The sequence below is a fragment of the Onychomys torridus genome, chromosome X (genome assembly GCF_903995425.1).
Source record: "Onychomys torridus chromosome X, mOncTor1.1, whole genome shotgun sequence".
NCBI classification, from domain to species: domain Eukaryota; kingdom Metazoa; phylum Chordata; class Mammalia; order Rodentia; family Cricetidae; genus Onychomys; species Onychomys torridus.
In genome coordinates, this window is record NC_050466.1 from 60,916,027 (window position 1) to 60,933,320 (window position 17,294).

General features: G+C 41.2%; 1 protein-coding gene across 1 annotated transcript in view; it reads left to right on the forward strand.

The window, feature by feature from the left end:
* The window catches only part of Syap1 (synapse associated protein 1), a 38,426-nt gene that overhangs the window by 12,144 nt on the left and 8,988 nt on the right, over nt 1-17,294 (forward strand). The window contains exon 5 of the mRNA XM_036175339.1: nt 12,466-12,605. Coding sequence (XP_036031232.1) covers nt 12,466-12,605 — 140 coding nt within the window. The remainder of the gene's footprint in view (nt 1-12,465; nt 12,606-17,294) is intronic.

Below are 17,294 nucleotides of genomic sequence, written 5' to 3' on the forward strand. Positions count from 1 at the left end.
TAATATGATAATTTCTACAAGCCTACTCTCAACCTGCCAACCTACTCTCAACCTACAGTTTAGAAATATACAAAACATAAAATTAATTCACTCAAGTAACACGAAAATATTTTTAAATTAAATATACTGAGGAATATTAACATTCCCTCTTTTCTTTAAAAAAAAACAAACTTCCCTATTTAAACAGTTCCATTTTTACGTAACAGGTCCATAAGCAGTTCGTAAGTCATCATTGTTGATAGAGTCTATATGCATAAGTAAATTCAAACTGTGCCATTGTAATGAAATCATTGCTGTCCATTTTATTTTTTTAAGTTCAAAAATTCATAAAGAGTTTTGGTGCCGTTCCTAAAAGTTCCTTTGAGTGCTCATAGTCAGGGCCTGGCTTGTCAGCTGCCCTTAAATCTGTGTATAGCTGTCAGAATCGTAATGACTCTGAAGCAAACAGTTCCAAATACAAAAAGTTCCATCACCAAGACTTTTCAATTCAAGCAAGTCTCTCTGAAACTTTTGCTTTCAGTGGCCTTCCCAACCCAGTCCTGGACAAGGCTAGAGAGCTTCATCTCATAGCCACATGGGCTCAAGGCTCCTTCAGCTGCCATAAGCTGAAACTGTGGCCTTCCCATGGCAACCCCAGCTGTGGGAAGAAAACTCATTACCTGCACCATTGACAGTCCAAGTGCTCAGCAAACTGGTCTCCGGAATCCTCCATACGCTGTCCTGTTTGTTGCATGGCTGCCTCACTGCTGGAAGCTCAGGCTGCAGTCAGTCTCAGCAGTTCCCACAGTGTCTCAGGCTGTCTGTTCAGCCTGGAGCACTCAGCAATTCCATCTTGTCTCAACTATTTGTCTGGCACTGACACCGCTTCTCTGGTCCTGGAAGCAGTCTGGTCTCTGCCATCTCCACTGTTCACTGCTGCTCTACTCACTGTTCATCTTTCCCGAGGCAATGCAAACCGCTGGGCTTTCTCCACCATTTGCCTTTCTCACAGTATAGCATCCCAAAGGTTGCAGAATCTTGCTGTTCACCTTTCCCACAGCGCGGCATCTCTGCAGGGCTTTCTAAACTGCTGCTTGTCCTTAGCCTCTCTTGTGGCTTAGCTTGTTCATTTTTCACCATGGCTTTCTTTCAGTAGAAAGCTTATAGACTCTCGTGCATCTGCCACCTGCACGGCCTTGAGGGTTTCAGCTTCCGAGACCCTCTGGCTGCTATTTTCTGAAGCTGGCAGTCTCTGAAACTGTTTCTTGTTGTTATTGATGGCTTTCTGGAACTACCAAGTCCCCATTGCTCTCCGCTTCCAGGTTGGAAAAACCTACTCTAAATTATTTTTTCACCATATCCTTAAACCTAAGGCCTATATAATCTAAACCTAGATTTCTCTGACTCACTTTATACTAAATCTATGTCCTATTTAAACCTACATTCTATAGGACTAAGACTGCCTAATAGACTACCTTATTCTTATTTAAACTTACATTTACAACTATTTCTTACAAGCTTATTATAGGACTACCTTAGATAGGACTACTTTATCTGTAGGTCTACTTCATAAATCTTATCTTTTATAGATAGAAAAGAGAGAGAGACAGAGAGAGAAATTGATCTATAGAGAGAATTCTAATGCTGCAGCCTTGTGGTATTTCCTTCACTGCCTCCCTATACACCCAAGAATAAAATACCATTGCCTTTATTTTTTAATTCATTATCAACATGCCTACACTCTCAACACCCCCTACAATCCTTTCAACAAGTCCCTGGTCCCTGTTCATGGCACCCCACCATCTGTAGAGGACCATCTCCCACACTTATTTACCCCAGGACTCTTAAGGAATGAGGAATAAGAGACTTAGTTAGAAATAAAGAGAAGAGAAACAGAAAACTCAGGATAGACCTCCCCCTTGCTAGTCACAGTCACCTGGTACCCAGGCCCATGGTCCAGTCAACCTCTTATGCAGTCCTGCTGGATATGGCCACTAGGAAACCTAGTGGGCTCCAACAACCAAGTCTCTCCAGTCTTGAGGGATAATTCTATTACAAGTTGATCATGAGTTTAACATCTGCTTCACAAAAGGTGAATGTATGCCATGTAAGACTATCACTTCCTTGAATCTACTTAAATCTAATATTTTCACAGGAGTCCATTCAGCTCATACTCAGCCTTGGGGATATCTATCTGTTCATCTATCTGTTCTGCCTTCTCATTGGTTGTAAAACCAACCACATGATCTCCTCGTCACTTCGTGTCTATTACAGACTTCCAGGTCTCTATGGTTGGTATTGAGATTAAAGGCATGTGTCTCCAAGCTGGCTATGTCCTTGAACACAGACTCTGCCTGCCAAGTGATCGGATTAAGGGTGTGTGCTACCACCGCCAGCTTCTGCTATGGCTTGCTATTAGCTCTGACCACCCCAGGAAACTTTATTAACATACAAATAAAATCACATTTTAGCACAAATGAAATATCACCATATTTTCCCCTTTCTATTTTAATAAAAAGAAAAAAGGAAAACCGTTATAACTAATATAAGAAAAACTATATACAAAAAGTACAATAACTGTATACAATATATATAAGCAATAAATACCTAAACAATGTTTAGTCCATTTGCATTTGACATATTCAGAGAAAATAATTCCATTATCTATCCTATTTTGGTAAGTCCAAAATGTACCTGATTCACTTTCTATCCTAACTTATATTACTAACTTATAACGTCTTTCAAATTTATACACTTACTCCTCTTTAGTGAGTTTCTTTTCTGAAATTCTTAACAAGGAAAACTATATCTTTAACTATAACTATCTAATCTTCAACTCCCTCAGAGACCCAAGAAGCAAATAATATTACCTACCAAAAATAAAAACAGGAAGTGCACGCAAGCTGCTTCCAAAAAATTGTGAGTTGATAGAAACAGCCAGCTGCCTGGACAGTCACCCAAGGTTTCTCTGCAGTGTTGGGGTATCATCTTCAGCCTATAGGCTTAGTGTATCTGACAGACTTGTTTGTGAAGTAGGATGTACACAAGGCCAACAGTTCAACCTCCCATTTAGTGAGAGCAGTCCATGTACCAGAAATACCTGAATTCCACTAGTGTCATGTCATGATTCAGGATTTTAAATTCTGGAAATTGTTGATTTTTTTAAAATTCAGCTGTCCATTCTTCTTGACTGTGTGTGTGTGTGTGTGTGTGTGTGTGTGTGTGTGTGTGTGTGTGTGTCTTCATCTTAGCATCCCATTCATCTCTGCATCCATTTGTTAAATGCCAGTCTACCATTGAGAGGTTAGAGTCTGTCAGCTTAGTTACTCTTTCAAGAATAACTGTTTCAGCTGCTGTTCACTGCACATCAGAAGCCATCTGTCCACTGCCTGTTCAGCTGCCTTCGAAGAAAAGGACACTGTAACTTTTCCAGATTACAAAGGCCATATCGTCCTGGCCTCAGAAGATGCCTTTTGTTAAAGCCACACTTGTCTTGGCAAGAATCAGTAGTCCTTTGTTTCATGTCCTCTATGTCCATTTTGTCCTGTTTGTCAGCAGTCAATTCAAGGATACTTTGTTGTCCAGTGGCTAACTTTTGCCACAATGAAAGTTAACTCCATATGCAGTTTCTTCAATGCCCATATTTTCTCTGAAGTAGAATGTTACTGCCAGGAGCCAACATGTCTCATAGTCATAGCAAAAAAGAAAAATTCCTAAGTTATTAAAACATTTTAAATGCCATATTCTGTAGCTCTCTGAAGGGTTTGAAGATAACCTGTCTATCTAAAATATATCTGCTCGATCTTGAAAACACACCTAATATGACTACAAGTTCGATTATAATGTCTAACTACTAATTTTCACTTCTTTATATCCTAATAGTTGGTAATAATAGCATTCAAGGATTAGCAAATTGCATTACATTGTTAAATGAACGGTATAAGTACAATATCTTGAACAAGATTAGAAATATACATATAGCATTTTCTAACAATATCAATCTCAGTATATATAATTTATATACAACATACAAAAATCCAATCCAATGTAAAGTATTTAAAACTAGTAATTGTCTTGTAAAAGATTCAATAATCTATCTTTTTATCTATATCATATCTATATCTTCTCTTTATTTTTCCAAGTAGATTCGATAACCTACCCTCTATTCTATCATTTCTGTGTATCTTTTTTTAAATACAAGAACTTTAAATCTAATCTCCTTTGCTTAGCCCTTTTCCTAACCCTTAACAACAACTTGTAACCAACTCTCCTAAACAATGAAAATTATCCGGGACCCAAAACCCATTAAAAGACCCAAAAAACCACACCACCTCTTTGGTAATGTGGGCGTCGTATTCTTAAAATTGCTTACTGCTGGATATGGGCAAAGGTATCTTTATTCTGAAAAGAAAATTTTGGGTTAATTGTCAAATTCTGGGAAAGGTAGCTGTATCCTTTGTTGTCCAGTCTGTGCATAATGCCAAAGTTCAGGGTTTATCTAAAGTCATTATTCAAGTAGTCTTTGAAACTGGATCATCTCAGCTAGACATCTCAAAATTGCTCTGAGCAGTTTGTAGTCCAAAGCTGATCTGTAGATGATGTTTGTCAGCTTAGTGGTATTATTGTCCACATGGAATTATTATTGTTGTGGGGCCCCATCTTCTTCCTGGAGACTTCAGTTGATGTTAGGCCTGGCCATGATTTCCTGCAGAAAATGATAAAGACTGGAACACAAAGACATGTAGAGGCAGCTAATTGAAGCCCTTTTTTCTATAATTAGTTACTATTCTATATGACCATTAATATCTTAACAAAGTTTAAATGTGTGTGTATATATATATACACACACACATTAATATATATATTAATCTTGTAAATCTTGGTATAAGATTCATACTTTAAGAAAAGTTGGGGGGCTGGAGAGATGGCTCAGTGGTTAAGAGCTCTGGCTGCTCTTACAGAGGTCCTGAGTTCAATTCCCAGCACCCACATGGTGGCTCACAACCACTTGTAATGAGATCTGGTGCCCTTTTCTGGCCTGCAAGGACACATGCGGCAGAACACTGTATACATAATAAATAAATAAGTCTTAAAAATAAAATTAAATTAAAAAAAGAAAAGTTGGGGCTGAGAGATGGCTCAGTGTTTGAGAGCACTGGCTGTTCTTCCAGGAGTCCTGAGTTCAATTCCCAACAACCACATGGTGGCTCACAACCATCCGTAATGAGATCTGGTGCCCTCTTCTGGCCTGCAGGCATACATGCAGGCAGAACACTGTATACATAATAAATAAATTTTTAAAATGAAAAAAAGAAAAAGAAAAGTTTAAAGAATCAGAATAGAATCAAAGAATTGAGATGAATAGTCTCTTAATTTGGTTTTCCTCCTGTCCCATATCAGAAGATGGCTCTTTCTTCTGGCATGATACAGGGAGTTTGCATGTTCCTTTTAACATGCTTGAGTTTAAAGAAGGAGAAAGCCATTCTCCAACTCCAAAGTCAGCTTTAAATTTTAATTGAACTGGGACTACAAGAAGACCAATAGTGTTAAATATCTTTAGAGAAGAGGAGAAACAAACATTTAGGAAGACTTACAAAATTTTATAGATTATATACCAATAGGCCATTGTACTCTTTTTCTTGGGACATTTTTTCTAGATGTATTGGTGAAATTATTAAGGGCACTCCACGTAGTTAAAAGGGAGATTTATTTTGTGGGGTAACTTACAAATGAAGGGATAGGTTGTAGGGTCTGGCAAAGGTATGGTGCAGTCCAGCGGTGTTCTCTGGAGAACTCTCTTGGTCTGCCTTCAGCGTCCAGGGTCCCAGAACCAACTGAGACTTCCTCTCAATCCTGGGTCTTCCGCTTCCTTCCTCCGCCCCGCCTTGTGGGCATGACCATTACCGAAGCCTCAATGGGGGTTGGAACTTCCAGGCCAAGGCTGGGATGGCTACCCACACAGATGATTTGTACTTTTTCTTCAGATGTCTCATTTATCCAGTGTTCTTCAGATTCCTTAGCCTTCATTCTCCTACAAGACAAAAACAAAAACCTTTCCCCAAGACTAATTTGGGGAAGGTTCCCTTTTGGCAAGTTATATCTGATTAAATGAAAAGGCATGTGTTAATGGTATAAGTTAGTTTAAATTAGATGATCATGCTGGTTGATGAACTATCACCTCTTTTAATTAAGAGGTCTCTCTTGTTCAAATTGAACCTTTTATCAATTTTGATGGTATCCACAGCTTATCTTCCTCTGTAGAAACAAAAGCAAAACCTTGTCCCCAACGTAACACATATCCTGGTTTCCATTCTGAGGTCAGCACATCCTTAAAGTATATAAGCTGATTTAATTCTGTAGCTTTTTCTATTAATCAATGTCTCTCTGCAGCTGTTGTTCCTTTCTCATTAGCATTGAGAAAATTCAAAGTTAATAAAGCATTATGCAGTCTATTTCTGGGGGTTTTTGTTACCCCTTTCTGTTTATTTAGCATATCCTTTAGAGTTCTGTTTGATCTTTCTATAACTGTTTGGCCTGTAGGCTTATGTGGTATACCTGTAACATGCTTTATATTGTAATAAGCAAAAAACTGTTTCATTTTAACAGAGATGTATGATGGAGCATTGTCAGTTTTAATTTGTGCAGGAATACCCATGATGGCCATAACTTCTAGCAAATGAGTGATAGCATGATATGTAGCATGAATCTTAAAAGTTCTTATTAATAAAAACAAACCTGAAGCCAGGTATTGGGGTGGATGCTAGAAGATCAGAGAAGCAGAACAAGCCACAGCCACCTCACCTTGCCAATTCCTCAGCTGATCCTGTTTCCTCAGATTGGAAGCCTCTGAGTCCTCATTCACAATGAATTGTTGAACTGCTGCTAGAAGCCTAAAAGCTTAACCAGCTCTAGTTCCTTGTCCTTAAATACCTTTCTGCCTCCTGCCATCACTTCCTGGGATTAAAGGCTCTTGTTACCATGCCTAGCTGTTTCCAGTGTGGCTTTGAACTTACAGAGATCCAGCTGGATCTCTGCCTCTGGAATGCTAGGATTAAAGGCATGTGCTACCACTGCCTGACCTCTATGTTTAATATTATGGCTATTCTGTTCTCTGACCCCAGATAAGTTTATTAGGATGCACAATATTTTGGGGAACATAATACCACCACATTCATTTGGCAGTTCCTGTAAGGTTACTGGATAAATTAAGGTTGGCTGTTTGAAAACCTTAGGCTGTTCCTCTCTAACCTTATAATGCAACTCAGATATTGGTTCTTCTTTAAATCCCTCTGTCTGGGTCTGAATATCTCTGTGATCTGTTTTGATAAGTTTTTCTAAAATGTGTATCTTGGCACTCATATTAACCAACTTTTTTAGTAATAAAACAAAAATGATTAAACCAATAATGTTTCTAATTTACATTACATAAATCTCATCTAAGTTAATTATCCTTTCATTTAATTGTTCCATTTTCAAACTGTCCAGCATATTATACACAGAACTAATTCCCACTTTTTAATGGGGGAAAAAACTCTAATTTAACTAATTCCCCTTTAAGAATTCCCAGTTGTCTCACCCAATCTGCCAACAATGACGATTCAGATGACAGGTGAAGTGTGAGGCTGACTGCTGCTGCATAGAACAGGAGAAGCCAGAGCAGGTGTCAAGGCAGCTACCTAGTGTGGCAGCAGCCCAAAGAGGAGGTCCAGGGAAAGCCCACAACCCACCAGGAGAGGGAACCTGCTGTCAGAAAAATGCACATGGAATTGTGGGGAAGAAACATGTGCAGCAAGAACTGCCTAAAAGCAGAACTGGCTGGTGGTGAGGGCTAACTCTGGCAGCATATTGAGCCTATGCACCTGTAGAGTTGGTTGCAGAGAGGCTGCAACAGAAAAAAATCCCAAACTTGCTCAGAGGCTTAGGGAAAAAAGAAAGAAAAACCTAGCCGGCAGGGTAGTGACTCTGGCCACATGCAGCTCCTACCTGTGCAGGTGGCTACAAAGCCACAGACAAGTGGGTTTTTCGTGAATTCATGCCCCATGTTGGGTACCAGATGTAGCGCCAATTCTAATTGGTCTTAATAATAAAAACCCAGAGTCAGATATCAGGGTAAATGCTGAAAGACCAGAGAACTAAAGGAGCAGCCAAAGTCACCTCTTACTTCTCCAAATCCTCCTACCAGAAAGGGCCAAGCTCCTGTCTCCACCCACCTTATTATATTCTTCTCTCCACCCAGCCATATCACTTCCTGTCTATCTGTACAGACCTCCAGAGCTCTATGGTTAACTAATGGCTAGCTCCACCCTCTGGTCTTGAGGCAAGCTTTGTTAGAGCACAAGCAAAATATCACCACAAGCAGTGATGTTGCAGAGAACAGTTTCAGAAAGAACATCCCATTCTCTTTTATCTTTTGAAGCTCCCAGCATGACTATAGTGTAGCTGGTGCTTTCATCCCTATTGCACACTGAAAGAGCTGAGAGTCTAATGTTATGCTTACTTATCTGTTTTCTCAGAGAGCAAAGGCCAGCTTGATCAAAGCTCAGTTCATGACTTCATGAATCCATATTTTCACTGTCATCAATAGTTTCACTTTGGTTTATTTTTATCTATGTGGGCATTAACGCCTGCATATATGTCTGTGTGCCACATGTATGCCTGATGCCTTGGAGGCCAGAAGGTGTAGGGTCCCCTGGAACTGAAGTTGCAGGTAATTATGAGCCTTTATATGGGTGCTGGGACTCAAACCCAGGTCTTCTGGGAAAACAGCCAGTATTCTTAACTGCTGAGCCAACTCTCTAGCACTCCCCCACCTCCTTTGTTTTTGAGACAAGGTATTATAGCATAGCTCCAGCTTGCTCAGAACTTAGATATCTACCTATCTGTGCCTCCCAAGTGCTGGGATTCAAGGCGCACTTTTTGTTTTAACCTACTTTTTCTTTTTGTGAAAAATTTTGTTGCATTTATTTATTTTGTGTTGCATATACACATCACAGCACATGTGGAGATCATAGTATAACATGCAGGGAATTGGTTCTCTCCTACCATGTGGGTCCCAAGGATCTTTGATCTATCTCACTGGACACTCTTTAACCTAACCCTACCCCCTTTGACACTAGGGATTGAATTCAGGGCCTTGTGTACTATTTATATGCTCTATTATCACCAACAACTCCACTTTTTTTTTTTTTTTTTTTTTTTTGGTTTTTCGAGACAGGGTTTCTCTGTGTAGTTTTGGAGCCTGTTCTGGAACTCACTCTGAAGACCAGGCTGGCCTCGAACTCACAGAGATCCACCTGGCTCTGCCTCCCAAATGCTGGGATTAAAGTTATGTGCCACCACCGCCCAGCAGCACCCCCACTTCTATTGTTTGTTTGTTTGTTTGTTTGTTTTCCTAGTAAAAATTTGTGAGTCTTCTTGGCTTTTACCTCTTCCACAGGAAAGCCTGGACAATAGTCATTGAAATAATTGTACTCCATGGACCAGAATCTCCACTTATGGGAATTTCTTCAAAAGATATCATTTTATGGGCCAGTAAGATGGCTTAGTGAGTAAAGAAAACTCTTGCCTCACAAGCCTGGTGACCTGAGTCCAGTCCCTTGGACCCACATAAAAGATGGGAGAGAACCAAATACACAAAGTTGTCCTCTCACCTCTGCATGCAAGCTGTGTCACAGAGGTATATGCCTTTACCTCCCCAACACACTAATGATGACAAATAAAATTGAAAATTTTGAAAGATCACTTTACAAAGGAATAAAAACTCTCCTTTCATAGAGATAGTGTCTTATTCTGGAACACAGTATGTAGCCCAGGCTGGTCTCAAACTCTAGGCAATCCTCCAGCTTTAGCCTCCCAAGTGCTGGGGTGACAGATGTGTGCCGTTATACCTGGCTTTCAGAATTCTTTCCAAAAGGTTAGAAACTATTTTCTAAGGAAACGGATCTGGTTTAGTAAGTTATGGTAAGTTAGTGCTCATTTGATTTAGCCCTAAGAGCTAGAAAGTTGTTCATGACCTTTAATGAAAAAGGAAAGTCAGCTTTCATGTTTGTCATCCAAGCAGCCAGGAGGCAGAGGCAGGAGGATTAGGAGTTCAAGGTTATCCTCCAATAGGGAGAAAATTTAAGGTTAAACTTTGCTATAGGAGACTGTCTTTAAAACAAAAAATCGGGGCTAGAGTATTGGCTCAGTGGTTAAGAGCACCGGCTGCTTTTTCAGAGGACCCAGTTTGATTCCCAGCACCCCCATGGCTGCTCAAAACCATCAGTAACTCCCAGTCTCAGGATCTTACACCCTCTTCTGACTTCTGCAGTCAGCAGGCATGTATGTGGTGCACAGACATGGATGTTGGTAAAACACCTGTACACATAAAAACTTTTAAAAAGAGAAAAAAGGGGCTGGAGAGAAGGCTCAGAGGTTAAGAGCACTGACTGCTCTTCCAGAGGACCTGAGTTCAATTACCAGCAACCACATGGTGGCTCACAACCATCTGTAATGAGATCTGGCGCCCTCTTCTGTATGCATAATAAATATATATAATAGAGAGAGAGAGAAAAGGTTTTTTAATGTATCTTTTTAGGTTGTGAGCTACCTTGTGGTTGCCAGGAATTGAACTCAGGACCTCTGGAAGAGCAGCCAGTGCTCTTAACTGCTGAGCCATCTCTCCAGGCCCAAAAAAGAGGGTTTTGAAAAGTGAAAACGCCTTATGTATCAAACAAAATCTTTAAAAAAAAATAGTGCTAGCTAATCACAATGTATGGACTGCCTGCCTTTCTATTTATGTGAAATCTTACCTGCTATACTAGTCACAGAACTGACAGAATGAATATACATATTAAAAGTAGATTTAGTAGACTGGCTCTCAGGATGTGGTTCACAACGGAAAGCTGAGAATCTGTCCACAAGGCTGGCTCTCTCTGCAGTTCCTGTCTGGCGCTGCAGTCCCGGAAGGTTCCTGGTCTTCAGTCTACACTGGAATCCTGAAGAAGTTGGATTTCATACCAGCTACAGCAATAGGATAGATGAATTTGCCGTAGAGAGTGAGGGCAAGCAGGCAAAAAGCAAGGTTTCCTCCTGTGTCCCTGTATGTGAGCTGCCAGATTTGGGGTGGGTCTTCCTAATAATGTGATTAATAAAATTCCTCACAGCAGTGCCTAGAAGCTTGGGTTTTAGTTGATTCCAGATAGAGTCCAGATTAGCTACCACACTTGCAGAGACACCAGGTATCTTGGAGAGGTAGGTGCAGAAGAGTGTTACATTGAGCCAGAAGTTGTCTGTAACTAGTAGGAGTCTGTGTTGTGTTGTGTTGTTTTACTTGATTGAGTTTTCGTTTTGAGGCGAGCAAATTTAGTTCCAAACTTACTAGGATAGTACAGGCTGGCCTTGGACTCATTCTGCAGCAGAAGCTGGCCTTAAATTTCTAAGCCGCCTGCTTCTGCCTTCCAAGCACAGGAATTATAGGCATTCAATCCCATACCTAGCTCTTGGTTCTGGGATTCTTCATTCCATGCGTTTCTCAAATGTTTTGTGGTGGTGGTTTTGTTGTTTTTTCTGTTGCTTGATTTTTGGTTTTTAATTTTTATTTATGTGTACAGGTGCTTTGCCTGTATGTACATGTACTTCCTCATACAGTGCATGAGGAAGCTGGAAGAAGCTGTCAGATGCTCTAAAACTGGAGTTATAGACATTACGAGCCACCGTGTGGATACTGGAAATTGAACCCAGGTCCTCTGGAAGAGCAGCTAGTGCTGTTTCCCACTGAGCCATCTCTCCAGCCCCATCTCCTTCCTTCCTTCCACTCTATGGATCCTAGGGATCAAATTCAGGTTATCAGGCATCTTTACGCACTGAGCCATCTCACCAGCCCAGTTTCTTGTCTTTTTGAGACAGGGTCTCATGTAGCCCAGGCTGACTTCTAAACCTCTGTATAAATGATGCTAACTTTGAATCCCTGATCCCCTACCCTCTACCTCTCAATTGGTGGGATTATAGGCCTGCCACACTGTGCTTGGTCTTGAGTTGGTATGTTTCTAATAGCTTTCATATACCTAAAGGTGTCCAATAAAAACAAACACATGTTTATATGATTTTTAATTATGTGATTTCAACCAATTGAGTGAACTGTCTGGCCTCTTGGGAGCTGCTATACAGGTAAGTGTTACAAAAAACATGGAAGGATGGATTGTTCTTTCTCTTTTAAGTGAACAAGTCAGTGACAGCTCAGTGGACCTTGTGACTGAAGGCTTGGTTAAAATTTAGTGGCGTATGCCTTTAATCCCAGCACTCAGGAGGTAATGACAGGTGGACCTCTGAGTTTGAGGCCAGCCTGGTCTACAGATGGAGTTCCAGGAAAGCCAGGGCTACACACAGAAACCCTGTCTCAAAAAAAAAAAATAAATAAGTACATCAAATTCATGCTACATTATAACCTATTAATTGCATTTTGTGATTCCCACCCCCACCAATTTTTGCCTCCATTTTTCATCACAGGACAAGAGGAATTTCCTTCGTGACCCACCAGCTGGTGTGCAGTTTAACTTTGATTTTGATCAGATGTACCCTGTCGCCCTGGTCATGCTCCAAGAAGATGAGCTGCTAAGCAAGATGAGATTTGCCCTTGTTCCTAAACTGTAAGCACCGTGTTCTTAGTCAGACACTGCTCAGAGATTTCAGTTTCCTAAGGGCTCTAGTTATATGCACAGTGCCAGAACCCTCTTGATGCTATCTGTTCACCCAAACAGGCCCTGTAGCCCTTCAGAGACCCTGTGTACTTGGCAGCATGCCCCAAAATAGAAAGGGAGGGCAGATTGGCAGGAAAGTCAGAAAGGGAAGGAGATGTGCTCTTTGGCCAAGTTAAGGTAGAACATGTTTCCTTCAGAAATGACACATAGACCCAGATAAAATCAGATCTGTAAAGGCCCCTTGCCTTTTCCCAAAAATCCAGTGTTTTGTATTCAGGATCTACAGCAGCTTGCAACAGCTATGTTCTGTTCTTTCTTGTGGGGTTTTTTTCCCACCAAAGAAAGGCCCTTCCCTACTCATAAAATCCCAGTTACCCTTTAAGCTCAAGCACAAGCAGTAGTCCGTGATCCTTTGCCATCAGCCTGCCAGCAGAGGGCGGCCTTCCCTTCTGCAGTATCCCTGCGGCTTTGTCTACCTCTGACTTTGATGCAGGATTTTTGTTGTTGTGTTTGCAGTACTGGAAATTGAATTTAGGACCTGGCTCACACCAGGCAATGTTTAAACACTGAAATAACATCCCAGACCTCTTTTTGACTTTTTATTTTAACACAGGGTCTTACTGGTCTTGAAGTCACTCCATATCCTCAGCAGGCTTTGAAATTTCAATCCCCCTGCTTCAGGCTCCCAAGTAACTAGGTTTACAGGCCTGAGCCACCAGGCCTGGTTTTTATTATGATTAGGATTGTCACTACTGTTTATTTTGTTCATATTTTTTGAAGTCAGATTTCCAAACAGGGCTTGGCTCAGGAGTATAATCCTAGCACTTGGGAGGCAGAGGCAGGAGGATTGTAAGAGGCCAGCCTAGGTCATAAGTGGGAAACCCTATTTCTAAACAAAATAAAGGTGGACATTGTGACTTGTTATCCCAGTACTCAGGAGGTTGAGGCAGAAGAATCACTATGAGTTTGAGGACAGTCTGGCTTATATAGTGAGTTCCAGGCCAGCCTAAGCTATAGCGTGAGACCTTGTCCAAAAAAGTAATATCAATACAAACAAATAAAGCTGGCATTTTTCCTTATTTTATGAGAGTCCCCTTTTTAGAATGCTCTTATCCTTGTTTCATGGTTGCAAAATCTTCCTGTTCCCAGAGGGGTACAATTTATAGTTCTCTCAAAATGTCTGTGCACTTTCCTCAGAAACTTTCTGGGACTCTGCCTTCTGGTTGCAGGCTCCCCTTCCTTGTCTTTTGCAGTAATGACGCTGTACTGAGGGGCTTCTATGGCTGGAGAGACTTAAATAGTTGTAAGTAGATAGCTTCCCTGCTAGAGGACTCTTCAACCTCCTGGCCAGCTGCAGGCAAAACAAGAAGGGCCTGGCCTGACACCAACCCATGTGCAGGCTGTGCCCCGTAGCTTTAGTATGGCATCACAGCCCAGCCTCAATTGTACCAGGTGAGCCTGTACTCCACATAGGAAACTGTTAGGATCTGTCTCATGAGAAGGTCAGGGCAAGGTGGGAGAGAATACAGCTGTCTCTCCACTCCTCTCAGGCACCAGTGGCATTTGTTCCAGGACCTGTCTGCAGGCCTGCTTCTTGCTGGCCACCCATCACATGGGTAACACAACTCCACACAGTACATTTTTGCTTGTTGACTTTTCAGCTTCCACTGTCTAGAGGATTTATCTATGCAGTTCCTCTTCTTTGATTTCTAGGGTGTTTTCAGAGGGACTATACATGAGCTCATGTTCATTATGCAATGTTTACCTGACCACATAGGGATTTTAACAAGCATTTTGTAGTCTTTGGGGCCATATGACAGCTTGGGTCTTTTGACTATATGAGAATACTATTTTGGCAAAGTTCTTCTAGTTTTGGGAAGACAGTTATATAGAACCTTGTGTGTTTTCCTCTATAGTAAAACTCTTCTCTCCATAACTATCAAAATACTGGGGGCAAATTCCTTTTTATTGTTGTTTGGCTTTGTTTGGTTTTGGTTTTTGAGACAGGCTTTCATATAACCCAGATTGGCCTCAGACACCATATGTAGCTGAAGATGACCATGAATGCCTGATCTCCTACCTTCACCTCCCAAAAGCTGGGTTTACAAGCACATACCACTAGAGACAGTCTTACCAAGTTATCCTGGCTGGCCTGAGACTGTGTTATTGATCAGGCTAGCCAGCCTCAATCTTTCAGGGACCCTCCTGCTTCATCCTCCCATGTGCTAGGTGCTGGGATTGGAGGGATGAGTCATCACAACCATCCTTTCTGTTCAGACTTGTTTTCGATATACCAGGCTGGCTTCAATCTTGCTATAGAACCAGTCAAGGATGACTGCACTTTTGATCCTCCTTTCTCCAACTTACTCCACAATCTAAGTGCTAAGATGAATTTCTACACTTTTACATCTCTCTTCCAAAAGAAATCACATTACAAATTTGATCTCTAGACTGTAGCTAGAATAGCTATTTATAGTGGAAGGTATAAAGAAATGTGCCATCTACTCCTCTACTGCATATGCTCACAAAACCCTAGCAATTGACTTATTGTTTTCAAGTATGGTCACAAGAAATATTTCTAACTGGGCATGGTGTGGCACCCCTATCATCTTAAAACTCAGGAGGCTCAAGATAGAGAGTTGGAGACCAGCCCTATAAAAAGTCTAGCTTTGGAGACTAGAAAGCTAACTCAGTGGTTAAGAGCAATGACTGCTTCCAGGGGATCCAGGTTTGATTCCCTGTACCCACATGGTGACTTAGAACCATCTGTACCCATTCAAATAAAATTTTTTTTTGAGACAGGGTTACTCTGTGTAGCTCTGGCTGTCCTGGAACTCACTCTGTAGACGAGGCTACAGAGATCCACCTGCCTCTGCCTCCCAAGTGCTAGGATTAAAGGTGTGTACCACCACCACCTGGCTCAAATAAAATAATTTATTTAAAAAAAAATCTAGCTTGAACTGGTGAGATGGTTCAGTGGGTAAAGGCACTTGCTGCCAAGATTGAGGGCCTGAGTTAAGTCCTTGGGGGTACATGGTGGAAAGAAACTGAGACTTGGGAGTACTAATTGGGCCTGTTTACCTTGTAAGTCCCAGGCTCTTAAGTCAAAACATCAGAGGCAGGCAAAAGTGAAATTGCAGCTAAGTGTGCTAACACACACACCTATAATCTGAGCGTTTATGAGGCTGAGACAAGAAGACTGCTACTAGTCTGAGGCCAGTCTAGGCTATATAGTAAGTTCCAGACAAAGCTTGTGTTACAGGCTAAGTGAAACTCTGTCTTGAAGGAAATAAGTTGTGAGGAAGTGGGCTGCCTAACTATCTTCAAGGCCTTTTATTTCTGAGCTCTGTGAAACATCTCACATGAATGAACCTTGGGTGTACTAATGTCTCTGTGGTGACTCATGGGCTCTGTTTGCTCTGTTGATGAACAAAAACAACCATTTTGGATTTCTTTCTTTGCCAGACTCCCTCCCTCTTGATGTAAGAGAGTCAGGCACATTGCAAAAAAACTTGTGCATCACCCTCTGGGGGAAGAATCACACTCCAGATGACATTGTAAAGGTTCCAAAAGGTCCTCTGATAAAGAAACCAGCCGGGCGGTGGTGGCACACGCCTTTAATCCCAGCACTCGGGAGGCAGAGGCGCAAAGGTACACAGAGAAACCCTGTCTCGAAAAACCAAAAAAAAAAAAAAAAAAAGAAACAAAACCTACTGGACACAGCTGTAGCTCCCAGACACGAATCTGTTTTGCTTTTGTGTTGCATTTGAGGCATTAGAAGACTGTGGACACCCTATGAGAACACTGGGCATATGTCAGCCTGTGGCTGGAAAAGACTGATAGTTTCTCCCATTATCAGAGGGCTTCAAAGTGTATCTGTGATGCAGCAGCAGGGCACTGGCTGGGTTCAGGCTGCTATAAGGAAGAGCTGACATACTAATGGACATTTCGAAATATAAGTCCTTCAATTTCTAAAGTGTCCCTAGATAGTGACCGCTTGCTCAGAAAGAGTATCCAAGATGATCAAAAGGACAATAAGAGAAGAAAGTCTTAGAAGCTCCATATTTGTTTATGATGGCTTGTTTTTGTTTTTATGTGGTTGGTTGGCAACAGGTTCTCATATATTCCATGCTTTTCTGGAATGTTATATATAATGGAGGGTGACCTTGAACTTCTGATTCCCCTGCCTCCAACCTGAAGTTCTGGGATTACAGACTTAGGCCACCATGTCCGGTTTATATGGTGCTAGGGTTAGAACCCAGGGCTTTGTGCCTGCCAGGCTAAGCAAGCACTACCAACTGAGCTCCATCCCCAAATGTGCACCCTTGATTTGGTTTAGGTTTGTCTTCCAAACTAGAGATTATAATTTGAGAGAACAATCATCAATTTTTAAAAATTATTTTGAAACAATGAAAAGTTAGATTTGAATGCAATACAAAGACCATTTGTAATTCATTTATTGTGTGTGTGTGCTTGTGCATGCCCAATGTGTGTATATGGGTACAAGTGTCTTGGCTTCAGTTTTGAGGTTAGAGAATAATTTTATGGAGTTAATTCTCTCCTTCCACTTTACATGGGTTCTGGGAATCAAATTCAGGTCACCAGGTTTATATGACAAGTATCTTTACCTGATGGAAC